Genomic DNA, 15,028 nt, shown 5'->3' with positions numbered 1-15,028 from the left:
TACAAACAACATCTCTTAGCAACCATCGGTGAAAAACGCATCGCACCTGCACTTGATTGCGGATGTAATGCGTTTTTCACTGAAGCCCTATTTACTTCTATGGGGCCAGGGCTGCGTGAAAAAATATAGAACATGCTGAGTTTTTCACACAACGCAGAACACAGATTCATTGAAATTAATGGGTCAGGATTCAGTTCGGGTGCTATGCGTTCACGTCGCGCTTTGCACCCGCGCGGAAAACTCACTCGCTTACAATGGAACTCTGTGAACGGATGACACTGTATGGCATCAGTCCGAGGCATCCGTTTAACGTATATGTTATAAGGATGCGGAAAAACGTGATCTAAACCCAGCCTAAGTGACGCCTCCTTCACTCGTCGGTGATGACACGGTCAGTGATTTATCCGTGTGAAGGGTCCGCATGTTCATTTTATGCTCTATATGCGTCATCCGTATTCCATGAACGCTGCTCTTTCCAGGGCATATCCTTGCAATGATCCCTGAAAACCACGGACTGTAAGGCCTTATTTACATTTCCGTTCTCCACTTTTTCCACGGAGGAGAAGACGTACCTGTTGATTCTAAAGTATTTGTTCACACGTCAGTGATGCGGACCAAACACGACCATTGAAGCCTATGGGTGACACAATATCATGGATGCCATACGTGTTCTGTCAGTGATTCTTCACAGACAATTGATAGGAGAGGCTGTGGAAATAAATTTTCAGCCTAGCAGTGTCCGTGGAATATGGATGACACGTGGAGAGCAAAACTGCTGCCACCAATGAGGAGAAAGGGGCGGGCGCACTGCGCCACCAATGATAGCAGGACTTTAAATGGGTCTGGACTTTAAGTTACCAGGCTACATAGTGCGGCGCCCAGGGATCTCCCAGCACTTACTATTATTCCTGGGCGCCGCTCCGTTCGCCCGCTGTGCCCCCATTACAGTCTCCTGCTCCGTATGCTAATTATTACTACTATCGGAGCGATGGGCAGGAGACATCAGCTTCTCTCCTGGGCGTTCCTTCTCCCTGGCTGTGACGTTCTGCTCTGTGATTGGACAGCGCTACAGCAGGCAGAAGGAACGCCCAGGAATAATAGTAAGTGCAGGGACATCCCTGGGCGCCGCTCTATGTAGCCTGCTCATGAAAGGTCGCCTTTAACTTTTAATACAGGAGGCAGGTGCCGGCAGCAGAATCGCATAGCCGGCACACTGCCTGTGACGGGGAGCTGCGATCAGCGGCAGTTAACCTCTTAGGTGCGGCACCTGAGGGGTTAACTGCCGCTGATCTGCTCCCAGTACCCGCCTTCTGTATTAAGGGTTAACTATCATTGGTGGTGCAGTGCGCCCGCCCCCCTCAACCTCCCCCCCAGTATTAAAATCATTGGTGGCAGTGGCCACAGGGTCCCCTCCCCCTCATTGGTGGCAGTGGCAGCTTCTGATCGGAGCCCCAGCAGTGTAATCCTGGGGCTCCGATCGGTTACCATGGCAGCCAGGATGCTACTGAAGCCCTGGCTGCCATAGTCGGCTCCCTGCTGCTGTGTGCACAGGGCGACAGGGACAGTGTGAGATCCTATTCAGCCTGATAGAGCTCTATTAGGGTGAATAGGACAAGGGATCAAAAGATCCCAGGTTCTGGGCCCTAAGGGGGAAAAAGTTATTAAATAAACTGTAAAAAATATATAAATCACCCCCTTTCCCAATTTCACATATAAAATATATAAACAGTAAATAAATAAACATATCGCCACGTCTGAAAAGTCCAAACTATTAAAATATTTTAAAAAATCTATGCGGTGAACACCGGAACAGAAAAAATAAAAACAGCGCAAATTTTTATTTTTTCTTGCATGGTATCGAGTATCGCAATACTTTTTTATGGTATTGAAATCGAATCAAAAATTTGGTATCTCAACAACTATACATCCAGGATAATATCCTCTGACCTCACTAGCAGTTTTACTATAAGAGAAAACGCATTGTGTCTCTCAGAACTCTGGAATCAGCCTCACTTATTACATACCGGCTACTGTCCTGATATAACAATGGGGCCGCCAAAAAAAAGCAAAGTGGCGCTGAAAAATTACGAGAATTCGCTAGACAACCAGAGGAAGGTACGCAGTCACCCCTACCACAGCGAAATGTGCACACTAGAGCAAGCACTGTATCGGATCTAACAGCCCCTATAACTTCCTCCGAGGAGGATTAGGAAGAGCTCACTCTTAGGCTACATGCACACGAACGTTGTCTGTTTCCGTGTCCGTTCAGTTTTTTTTGCAGATAGGATGCAGACCCACTTATTTCAATGGGTCTGCAAAAAACGCGGACACAGCACACCGTGTGCTGTCCGCATCAGTATGTTCGTTCCGTTGCCTCGCAAAAAAAAAAAATAGTGCATGTCCTATTTTTTTTCTAGTTTGCGGACAAGGATAGGCATTATTACAATGGGTCCGCAAAAAAAAACGGATGCCATACGGAACGTCATCCGTTTTGTTTTGCGGACCACAAAATACATACGGTCGTGTGCATGTAGCCTTCAAAAGTATCAGCCCAAGTCCTGGAAGCCATTACTGCATGCAAGACATCTCTCACAGGGAAACTGGATGAAGTCAAGATTGATCTGGGACTACTGCGTCAAGACCTACATAACCTGCGAGAAAGAGTTCAACACACTGAAGAGCGTAGATCACGCATAGAAGATACCACCGCCACTGTTCCTAGATCCATATCTGATCTTAATGCCAAAACGGAGCTCTGGAAGCAGAAAGCAGATGACCTAGAAAATAGGCTCCGCAGAAACAACATCAGAATCATCTGCTTACCTGAAAGAGCAGAGGGCCGCACACCGGATGAATTTATAGAAAAATGGATAAAATAACTTTTCCCGGCATATGCGGTAGAAAGGGCTCACAGAGTTCCACCAAACCCCACTGGGGGCCCCATGTTGGCAAGAAATTAAATATGACAATGCCAGGGTCTCCATTTTTCCGGATTTCTCCATGGAATTGCAGAAACAACGTGCCACTTTTATGGATGTCAAGAGACGCCTGAGAGAAGCCAACATCCCTTACTCCATGGGCTACCCTGCAAATCTCAGAGTGGTGGACGGCGACAGAGCGGTCTTCTTTACCTCGCCTGGAGAAGTCTCTGAATGGCTGGCCTTACGAAGAAGATCTCCAAGACGCTGAGGCTGTCGACCTTTTCTAGGGATCGGGCGCCGTTATCAGGCTGGTTTGGCTTAATCGATAAGTGTTAGATACATCTAACTGCAGCTTCTTGATAATTCCTAACTACTGATATAGGGCCCCAATACTTGCGTTTAAATGGTTATACTATTACTGTAGCCGCAGCCTGCATGCTTCTGCCAATTATCGCCGTAGGCAGAGGCATCCTGGTTTCACTGGCTTTAGTCTGGTTTGAGACACTATTCCAGACTTAACTTTACATTTGCCGAAGCATAACGTTAGTGTCACGCCCTGCCCTGTGAGTGATCTGAGAAGATCTGTCAGACTTGCTGCACGTGAATCAATCTGACAGATTGCTTTGTTGTGGCTTTGGGCAGAATCCCACCCCCTCACAGGTTCTGCTCATTAGTTAGTGATGCTATTTATACCTGCCTCTCACTATAGCCCTTGCGGTTTATAGTTTCTCCGGGAGATCTCTGCTGGTGTTTGGTGGATCGCCTGCTCCCAGTTCGTCTTCAGTTAAGTCCTCCTTCTGTTGTTTCTACTGGCTAGGCCTTAGGTAGACACTGATTCCTTCATCTTGTGCAAGAAACCGGTTGTCTTTTCGCCTGCTCCCTAGCTGAGGGTTTGTGTCAGTTGCAGCAGGGCTAGGTTCGAGTGCATGAACACTTCTACCATCGAGATTTGTTCATGTTGGTCGCAGTCAGAGAAAGGCTCAGGGATTGTTAGGAGGTGACCTTTCCCTTTTCCCTAGCTGTGGGGCCTTGCCTGCTGTTTTGTTTAATTTTGTTGTGTTTGGTTTGATTCCCTTCCCTCACCTTCCGTGACATTATAAACCGCCCATACCGTCATTTTTTTTTTCCCTTGCTCTGTGCAAAATGGAAGCTGTTGATACTCTGGTTGATCGCATGCAGGAATTATCTTGGGAGGTAGCAGACCTCCGTAATTTAGTTGCACTGTGTCAGAGATGTCTGGCGCCGCTGGTGGGAACCAGTTCAGCCTTGAACCAAAGGTCGCTCTCCCGGATAGGTTTTTCTGGGGGAAGTGATAACTTTGTTCGGTTCAGGGAGTCTTGTAAATTATATTTACTTCTGCATCTGATTTCATCTGGTGACGAAAAAGAGTGTGGATTATAATTTCTCTGCTAGAAGGTGATGCTCAGTCCTGGGCTTTTTCTCTGCCGATCGGTTTGTAGTCCCTCCGATCGGTGGACAAAGTTTTAAGAGCCCTGGGCCTGATTTATGATGCCCAAACCGGGTCTCTCTCTGTAGTCCGTTCTGTCAGGGGCTGTCTGAGAAACTAAAAGACGCCCCTTGCGTTTCATGAAAATCACGATTCTTTGGAGGCGGCCATGGCTCTAGCCGTAAGGATTCATTGACTTCTGGGGGACACCTTGAAGGCTTTTCTTTCTGGGTCCTTACATTCCAGCATTTCCTATATCATAAAATAAACGCTCGGAGCTGGAATCACAGTGTACCACCCTGGAGCAGCAATATATCCGTCATCCGACTGATGCCAGCAGGACTGTTTGGCTCCAGACGGGCAGACAATACGTAGCAATTGTCAAGGACAAAGCAGATAGGAAACTGTTCTTTATGAAACAGACAGTGTTAGAGCAATCAGTCAGCTAAACTACTAGCTCAGCTAATTTGACACGACTCGCCCTCTTCAGCAATATTAGCATTCAGGAACGCCGCAGGACAAGAACTCTGCACACGGAAAACAATTATTCGTACTTTCACACATTTTTACCAAGACCTATATAGATCCAGTATAACGGCATCTGAAACAGAGACAGCCACATATTTAGAAAGTATATCCCTCCCTAAACTTACTATATCACAAAGTACCCAATTGGACCAACCAATTTCCCTGGAGGAAATAATGCAGGCCATTTCAGATCTTAATAATGGGAAATCTCCTGGCCCAGACGGGTTCCCCAAAGAAGTAGTATATGCCAAGTATGCGGAGGTGTTAGCCCCTCAATTGTTATCCACCTTCCACTCGGCCCTGGAGACGGGGCGCCTGCCCGACTGTTTTATGGAGGCCACTATGATACTTTTACTTAAACCTGATAAAGAACCCCTAGAATGTAGTTCATATAGACCCATAGCACTGCTAAATGTGGATTACAAAATCCGAACCAGAATCTTGGCCACTCGCCTTAATCGGGTAATTCTGTCACTGGTTCACCAAGACCAGATGGGATTTATGCCAGGGAAGTCCACGACTGAGAATATCAGACGGGTTCAGGTGGGTACACAAGTGGGTAATTCCCTGAATGCGGATTTGGCCCTGGCCTCATTAGATGCCGCCAAGGCATTTGACTCCATAGAATGGGCTTATCTAATTGGTTGTCTGCGGGGTTTTGGATCTGGTCCACAGTTCCTCAGATGGATCACTATCCTGTATAGCAGACTACTGATAAATGGGGAATTATCAGAAAGTTCCCCCCTACATAGAGGAACGAGGCAGGGCTGCCCCTTGTCGCCGCTCCTGTTTGCATTGGCGGTTGAGACACTGGCAATTGGGGTGAGGAGTGGTGAAAACATAAATGGAGTGACCATAGGAGAAAGAGAGCTTCGTACAGGACTATATGCGGATGATATGATCCTATATTTGTCCTCACCTGATACATCCCTTCACAATGCAGTGGCTCTGATAAATAAATTTGGGGAGTTCTCGAGCCTCAGAATCAACTGGGAAAAATCAGTCTACATGCCTTAGGGTAGGGCAGAACGGACAGGACCTTGCCATATTGAGCGGCTAAAGATGGTAGACCCTTTCCAGTATCTGGGAGTGACTATCACTAAAAGACATTCTCAGGCCCTGTCACTTAACATTCTCCCCTTAACTAACCACATACGGAGTAAGTTTCAAAGTTCGAAGACACTGCCTATTTCGGTGGCAGGATGCATTACCCTAATTAAAATCATTATATTCCCCAAGGTCTTTTATACGCTTCAGCACGCAGAGGTACATGTACTCAAATCGGTGTTTAAAGAAATAGATTGTATCACTGAGGGCAAGGACCTAAAACGTAACTTTTATTTATAATCACAATTAAAAAAAAATTACAACTTTGATAAAGTATCTTGGTATGTATGATCCCACTTAGTATCTAATGGAAACAACACAGGACGCAGTGGTGCAGGTAATATCAGCCCATGCATTGTGTCACCGTATGACTGTCAAGCAACTGTGATCATGGTCTCATTGATCGGTTTGCTTATAACCCCTCTGTTTCAAACTCAGCATTTCATGAATATATGGTGCATATAATATCAGCCCATGCACTGTTGCATAGTATGAATGCTAAGGGACTGTTACTTATGTTGTATCTATCTGCTGGTTACAACTCTGCCGAATTGTTTTGCCATAAACTCTGTATCTTAGGAGTACATGTGTGTATCACTGGTTCCATTTTTGTGCGCTTTGCCCCTATATAAATGCGCTGATAGTCCATTAAGAGGCCACACACTCTTTCTGTATTGACCAATTTAAGTATTGTCCCCTGATGAACCCTCTGTTGCATTAGGAGGAGGAAACGCGTTGGGACCTGTGAAATTGGGATGCATCTTGTAATAGGGTCTTTTTAAGGACAGTTCAGTCCTAGGTCCGCGGACAGAGTACACCTACCATCAAGGTGTATCTCTGGGCTGAGCAGCTGTGGAGGGAAAGTTTAGGGATAGTTATTCCCTGTATCCCAGTTTCTCAGCCTTTTACCGCCCTTCGTTTACCGTTGATAGCACCAATTAGGATGCTTTATCCAAGTTGTAATTTTATTTTATTGTGATTATAAATAAAAGTTAAGTTTTAGTTCCTTGCCCTCAGTGATGCATTATATACATTAGCAAGGATCAATTGCCAATATACCTTCAGTGATTACTTTAAAGAAATAGATTCCCTGACCAGAGCCTTTATTTGGGGCAGATCCCCAGCTAAACTTAGCTTAGATACGCTAAACGTCCTAAGACAGAGGGAGGTATGGCGCTACCGGGATATTATATTTATTACCTAGCGGGCCAGCTGCGACTCGTTAATGCCTGTATACATCTGAGGACCTGCCCACCTCAGAGTACTTTTTAAAACATTACCTAAACTGCCATACTCTATGGTCAGTCTTGGAGATGCCCCCCCAAATTCCAGAAATTACTATTGCCTTTGCACAAATTCTCTGGAAGGAGAATAAGTCACTGTCCCAATTTACGGAGGTGGTTTCTGACATACCTGTGTGGGTTAACCACTCGCCACCGCAGATGCGAGTGGTTATGGGAGCAGACAGATGGCAACTGGCAAGGGTCAGAACCCTTGCAGTTATATATATATATATATATATATATATATATATATATATATATATATATATATATACACTCACCTAAAGAATTATTAGGAACACCTGTTCTATTTTTCATTAATGCGATTATCTAGTCAACCAATCACATGGCAGTTGCTTCAATGCATGTAGGGTTGTGGTCCTGGTCAAGACAATCTCCTGACCTCCAAACTGTCAGAATGGGAAAGAAAGATGGGCTACAACAGCAGAAGACCCCACCGGGTACTACTCATCTCCACTACAAATAGGAAAAAGAGGCTACAATTTGCACGAGCTCACCAAAATTGGACTGTTGAAGACTGGAAAAATGTTGCCTGGTCTGATGAGTCTCGATTTCTGTTGAGACATTCAAATGGTAGAGTCCGAATTTGGCGTAAACAGAATGAGAACATGTATCCATCATGCCTTGTTACCACTGTGCAGGCTGGTGGTGGTGGTGTAATGGTGTGGGGGATGTTTTCTGGGCACACTTTAGGCCCTTTAGTGCCAATTGGCCATCGTTTAAATGCCACGGGCTACCTGAGCATTGTTTCTGACCATGTCCATCCCTTCATGACCACCATGTACCCATCCTCTGATGGCTACTTCCAGCAGGATACTGCACCATGTCACAAAGCTCGAATCATTTCAAATTGGTTTCTTGGACATGACAATGAGTTCACTGTACTAAAATGGCCCCACAGTCGCCAGATCTCATCTTTATTAGTATCACGTGGGACCAGGATGCTCTGTGGTTTGCTGTGTGTCCATACTAACATCTACCCCATTTTATATATGTCAGGTTTCTGATCTCCTCTTGTTTTGTTCTTCCAGCAGGACATGGAGAACGCGCCGGAGAAACCTCTCACTTTAGAAGAAAAGACAAAGGTACGCACCTTGTGTGATGTCTGCATTAAAGGGAAACGAAACCAGAGGACACGGGATCTGCCTGCAAAAAAGAACTGACCATTACTTCCCTGGCAGATCCTGCATCGCTCGTTCTCCCGGTTAGGTTGTGTTTAACCAGATGTCACATCGACAATGTGTGACCACTGCAGCCAATCGCTGGGCTCTTCTCTAGCTAGTAATTGGCTGCAGTGGTCACATGATGTCACCGCTGCAGCCAGGTAACACAGAGTCCGGGTAAGAGAACCAGAGCTGCGATGCAGGATCTGCCAGGGAAGTAATCATCAAATTTTTATTGCAAGCAGATCCCAAGTGTTGTCTGGTTTCAGGAGGAACCCATTTAATTTCTCGGTGAGGGTCCGGGTACTGAGACGCCCACCAATAACTAAAACAAGGAGGCAGAAGCACCCGGCTGAGGTCTGTCTTTCCTCGCCGGCTGAAGACAGGCTCATAGACTTTCTGTTGTGGTCTTGAGTGCTTCTGCCTGCTCATTTCAGCCATCAGTGTGGGTCTTAGAATCTGAACCCAGAAAGGTCCAAACTTTTACATGTCACTCTGGCGTGTCAGAATTTTTTATTTTTTTCCAAAATGACAGCTACTCTTTAAAGATCATCTGCAGCATACACATGGATTCTGCAAGCCTCATTCAGATGAAGGGGTAGTCACAGCGTGTGACTATATGCCCTTAAAGGGATCTGTCCTGTCTGTAATTGACAGGTCAGAAAATAAAAATGTGCAGAATTTTCACGGAATTTGACCTTTTGCAGTGCATTTAACGCATGCAGATTTCTTGACCATGGAAGATTGTGGATGCACCTCCTCCCATTAAAGGAATATTGCAGACATTTCTGATAGTGAATAGAATGCAGAGTACATACCCCACCATCCATCCATTTAAGCTACCCCTGGTTGCAATTTTAAAGAATGGCGGACTGGGGTTAGACGCTCAAAAGTCCGGCATTTAACGCCTATATAGCGGCAAGATAATGCATACTTGTGGCAGGAAGGGGGGGAGCTCATGTGACCGCTCCCTACAGCCTCGACATAGAGGGCATGTAATCTTGCTGCAGAATCGGGGCAGTTACGTGGGTGCACATGCATGCACTGTTATTCATTTAGACTCCATAGTAATTATTTGGCCCAAGCATTTGCTAAGCTGCTGCAGCGGTATGTTCCAGGCGATGCGTGGAAGTGCCGGCTGCACACCCGCATGCATACAACTACACACCGTCAATGTCTTCCCTACTTAGCTGTATTTGTACTATTAGTATTGGTATCGCTTTATCTTCTTTTACAGCTGAAGGAAAGGCTCGCCTTACTGAAGAAAGAATACAAGAAGACCGTCCACCGCTTACAGGTAAGCAGCTAAAAGGCTGTTTCCGCTCCTTCCTTTTTTCTGGACAACCATAAGGACATAAGCTCACCTGATGCGGCAAACACTGACCTTCAGTATATGGGATTGAGATATATATTTTTTTGTCTTCCTGTATAGAGATCCCAGAGAGCCCAGAGGGTGAAAACACACGTCAAGAAAACCATAGAAGAGCAGAACCGGTTATTAAGCCAGGAACTGTCCATACAAGACAGCGTCTTCATATTAGCAGGTTAGTGGTCATAAAAGTACCAGCAGCACTAAGGCTACTTTCACACTTGCGTTGTTAATTCCGGTATTAAGATCTGGCAGAGATTTTGCACATCAGGATGCATCCGTTCAGTTAGGATGCGGTTGTGTGAAATCAAAACGGATGGGTTCCTAAAAAAACGGACCAGTCATCATTGACTTACATTGTTTTCCAGGACGTCCCCCCATGACAGCACATGTGAGGTTGTCCTTATAGGTCTCTGTATGGACAGGAAGCAAGAGAGCTTAAAAGGTCCCTTTCGACCCCCCTCTCCAGTGTTCTTCCTGTCCCTACAGGGAGTTGGCAAGAGAGACCCTCTTTAGGGTTGAAGAAAGGAAAAGGATTGGAAGTAGCCACATGGTTACTAGGGCTGGAGCTGGTTCGGGTGGTGTCCGGCCATTCCTCCCAGTTACTCAAGGCCCCGCTAGTACCTCTATGCGAGGTTCCCTAGCATTGCCCAGTATACCTTTTTCCTACATGGCCGCGGTATCTGGGGGCCAATGCCGCTTTCCCTCCGAGGGCTCTGGGCTCGGCAGCGCACACTCCTCCTCGGCATCGCGGGAAGGAGTGGTGACGTCACTTCCAGGGGCAGCTCCATGTACAGGAAATGATGTTGTGTTGCCAGGATCCAAGATGTCGGCTCCCAGCGTTTCCATGCTGGAGGCCTGGTGTTGGGCCTCGAATGGGGGGTTGACTCTCCCCTAGGGGATTGAGTCCCCCTGAGGAAGGAGGAGTGCAGCGGCAGCAGGAGGGCAGGACCCTTAAGGTAAGACCTATATAAAGGAACCAGCAAGCAGTAAAGCTTGTCTGCTGTTCCAGATGGAGGTCCAAATATCTACCAAGCCTGAGGTGGCTGGCGATCCCCCTGCTCAGGGTTATGTAAGTTAATTACCCATACCCTGGTCTGTTTGGTTTACTTGTGTGCCTAGTACTAAGGGAGAGTTCCCTCTTGTTTGCTCCTAGGGAGAAAAGGATCTGGGACATAGATCCCAGACGGAACCTAAAAGAAAAACAAGGAAATGTGTTTCCTGTACTAAAAAGCTACAGGAATCATACAAAAATCAATTATTCCCTGATTGTATTGCCAAATTTCTGAAGGAGGAACAGCCGTCCTTCCTCTCTGATCCGAGGTCTATGAGAAGAGAAGAAGTACATTCTTCAGTCTCAAGTTTGATTCCTCCTCCACCTGTTTTACTGCCAGTATAAAAAAACTAGAATTCAGCTGGAATCTGATTCAGATGAACAAGGCGGGAATACTTACTATTCTGATGGGGAATTAGAAGAGGAAGAGTTAGTCATTCCTTCAGTTTCTTCTGAAGACCAGAAAAAATATATTTTTCTTTGGAAGATTTAGACTGTCTACAATTGGCGGAGGTAAGGGAAACCATTGACGTGGAGGAGGTTCAGCAACCTAAAACAACTCGGGACGAGATGTTTGGCGGATTAAAGGCAAAGTAAAAAAAAAGCTGTTTCCGGTTGATTCCAATTTGAGAGAGATGATACTAGAGGAATGGGAAGATGCATAAAAGAAACTTTCTATTCCTCGGGAATTCAGAAGTCGTCTCTTCTTTAATCCTGATGACACTAAATTATGGGAAGAGGTTCCAAAAATAGATGTCCAGGTAGCTAAAGTTGCAAAAAAGACGACCATCCCATTTGAAGACTTGTCCCAATTAAAAGATCCCATGGATCGAAAATCTGATGGGCTCCTAAAAAGAGTCTGGGAATCTTCATCAGCAACAATTAATACTAATATTGCCACCATGTCTGTAGCCAGAGCAATGGGATTGTAGCCAGAGCAATGGGATTATGGCTTAATCAATTGGAGAACCATTTAAAGCCCAAAACATCAAGAGAAGAAATTCTAGAATCTCTACCTCTGCTAAAAATGGCTACAGCTTTCATGGCGGACGCCTCTGTTTTGCAGCGAGAAGTGGAACACTAACAAATGCTGCTAGAAGGGCCTTATGGCTGAAGACCTGGACGGGCGACATAGCTTCTAAGAACAAGTTATGTGCAATACCATTCTCCGGTTCCTATGTATTTGGACCAGTACTGGACACCATTTTGGAAAGAGCTGCTCACAAGAAAAAGGGATTTCCGCAAGAGAAGCCCAAGAAAAGTCAGCCCTTTCGGAAGACTAACAGACAATCCCAATACTTGACGAGTAGAGGGAAGGGAAAATCTGGTAGATACTCGAAAGGGGGCAGAGGAAGAGGGTTCCTTCTCAACCCCAATAACACAAATAATCCCGGTAAACAATGACGCCATCCCTGTGGGGGGAAGACTTTGTTTTTTCAGTTAAAAAATGTAAAAGATAATCCTGCAGGTGCTAACGAAATTGGGGTGGATTATCAACTATGACAAATCAGATCCATGGTTCGAAACCAGGAAAATATTCTTGGGTATCCTTCTAGATTCAGTAGAAGAAATGTCCTTTCTGCCTATACCCAAACCAAAGACCTTGGTGATAAAGTTCCAACACTTGAAGAAGAAGAGAAATTGCAGAGAGAGGCAATGAGATTTCTGGCCATTATTAGGCTACTTTCACACTAGCGTTCGTCGGTCCGCTCGTGAGCTCCGTTTGAAGGAGCTCACGAGCGGACCCGAACGCAGCCGTCCAGCCCTGATGCAGTCTGAATGGAGCGGATCCGCTCAGACTGCATCAGTCTGGCGGCGTTCAGCCTCCGCTCCGCTCGCCTCCGCACGGACAGGCGGACAGCTGAACGCTGCTTGCAGCGTTCGGGTGTCCACCTGACCGTGCGGAGGCGTGCGGATCCGCCCAGACTTACAATGTAAGTCAATGGGGACGGATCCGTTTGAAGATATCACAATATGGCTCAATCTTCAGGCGGATCCGTCCCCCATTGACTTTACATTGAAAGTCTGGACGGATCCGTACGAGGCTATTTTCACACTTAGCTGTTATATGCTAAAAATAATGCAGACGGATCCGATCGAACGCTAGTGTGAAAGTAGCCTTACATCCTGCATACCCATGATTCCCTGGGCCCATTTTCATTCAAGACCATTACAGAAATTGATCCTATCTCGTTGGGACAGGAGTCAGGAATCCCTAGACAGAAGGATATCCCTTACCACGGGGGTAAAAAAAAAATCCCTAGCTCCGAACAACCTACAGAAAGGAATTCCCTGGAAGCTGGATCCAATTGGGACAGTGACCACAGATGCCAGCAAGTTAGGCTGGGGAGCCCAGGTGGCAGATCAATACTTTCAGGGAGAATGGTCACCTCTAGAGGACTTGGGATCTTCAAATTTAAAAGAACTAACGGTGGTTCTGAAGACTCTGGAACAGGTCAAAAATATTATAAAAGGGAAACACCTAAGGATATTCTCAGACAACATCACAAGTGTCCTAGTCCAACGTATTATCAATTTCAGCCCTACATCTAAAGGGCAAGGAAAACACTACGGCAGATTTCCTGAGCAGGAACAAAGTCGATCCTGGAGAGTGGATGCTAAACAAAGAAGTGTTCCAGGAATTATGTCACAGATGGGGTCATCCTCAGATAGACCTATTTGCAACCAGAGTAAACACACAGACAAGCTGTTTCTACTGTCTAAATCCAAGGGACAATCCTCTAGCAGTGGACGCAATGTCACAAATCTGGGACATGGACTTCGCCTATGCCTTCCCACCAATTCCTCTTATTCCAGCAGTATTGAGGAAGATCAGCGAGAGCACGACAAAGGTGCTATTGATTACTTAGGCCTGACCCAAAAGGAGCTGGTATTTGCTCTTCAGAGCAATGTGCATAGAAGATCGATTAATCCTTCCCAGGAGACAGGATCTTCTTGTTCAGGGCCCTCTGAAGCACCCAGATCTGAAGACCTTGAGTTTGACGACCTGGATCCTGAAAGGGAAATGCTAAAAAGGCAAGGTCTTTCTGAAAAAGTTATTTCAACATTACAAAATAGTCGGAAGCCAGTTACTTAGGCCCTTTACGGGAAAATCTTGAAAATATTTGGTTCCTGGTTGTCTACAGAACACCCAGACGGTTCCTCACCTACCATTTCATACATCCTAGATTTCCTTCAAAAAGGGTTTGATTTAGGGTTGAGGCCTAGTATCTTAAAAGTCCAAGTTTCGGCTATTTCTGCTTACCTAGATTTCCCGTTAGCAGAAGCCGTTTCCAGATTAAGACCTACAATAATCAAATGAGATCTAACCTTAGGCCTAAACTCCCTTTGTGAACCTCCTTTTTAACCTTTAGATAATATCTCACCAAAATATTTGACCATGAAGACAGCCTTCCTGGTAGCCATTGCCTCTGCTCGTAGAATAGGGAAGATTCAGGCTCTCCCTATGAAAGAACCCTATCTAAAGCTTCTTGATGACAGAATCATCTTAAAATTAGACCCAGCTTTCTTACCGAAAGTGGTCTCCACTTTCCAAAAAGAGCAGGAAATAATTCTCCCTTTCTTTTGTGCTTCTAGAAATACCGAAGAGGAGCGTTTTCATTGCTTGGATGTGAGGAGAGCGGTAGTTAAATATCTTCAGTCAACAGAATCTTGGAGACAGGATTCGAATTTGTTCATTCAGCATTGGGGAAAAAATAAAGGCTGGAAAGTTACTAAACAAACCTTGGCAAGGATGGATCAAGGATACGATTCGAGAGGCATACACTTTACAAAAAAAGAACTGTCCAATCTCCATTAAGGCCCATTCGACCAGAGCTATGGCAACATCGTGGGCAGAGAAAGCTAATGCCATGATAGATCAGATCTGTAGAGCGGCTACATGGACAAATTATAATACCTTCTGTAAACATTACCGCCTGGACCTTCTCACCAATCAGAATTTGATGTTTGGACGGAAGGTTCTTTAAGCAGTGCCCCCCCCCCCAGAAGTTAAAGTGATTGGGTATTTCTCCCATGTGCTGTCATGGGGGACGTCCTGGAAATCGGTAATTTGTCTTACCGGTAATTGTTTTTCCTGGAGTCCAACATGACAGCACCTATATAACCCCCTACC

General features: G+C 45.7%; 1 protein-coding gene across 7 annotated transcripts in view; it reads left to right on the top strand.

The window, feature by feature from the left end:
• LOC122944737 (partner and localizer of BRCA2-like) overlaps window positions 1-15,028 on the top strand; it is a 40,342-nt gene that overhangs the window by 829 nt on the left and 24,485 nt on the right. For 5 of the 7 annotated variants that reach the window (XR_006391051.1, XR_006391049.1, XR_006391050.1 and 2 more), the window contains exons 2-4: window positions 8,339-8,392; window positions 9,708-9,767; window positions 9,903-10,014. Coding sequence is in view for 4 of the 7 variants with exons in the window: in XM_044303316.1 (XP_044159251.1) it covers window positions 8,339-8,392; window positions 9,708-9,767; window positions 9,903-10,014 (226 nt within the window). In the remaining 3 variants the exon portion in view is untranslated. The remainder of the gene's footprint in view (window positions 1-8,338; window positions 8,393-9,707; window positions 9,768-9,902; window positions 10,015-15,028) is intronic. The other 2 variants (XM_044303318.1, XM_044303320.1) reach the window with 1 other exon arrangement.

Source organism: Bufo gargarizans, chromosome 8 (assembly GCF_014858855.1).
Source record: "Bufo gargarizans isolate SCDJY-AF-19 chromosome 8, ASM1485885v1, whole genome shotgun sequence".
In the NCBI taxonomy this organism is placed as follows: domain Eukaryota; kingdom Metazoa; phylum Chordata; class Amphibia; order Anura; family Bufonidae; genus Bufo; species Bufo gargarizans.
The sequence above is the reverse complement of the archived record's forward strand: the minus strand, read 5'-3'. Positions and strand labels throughout refer to the sequence as shown.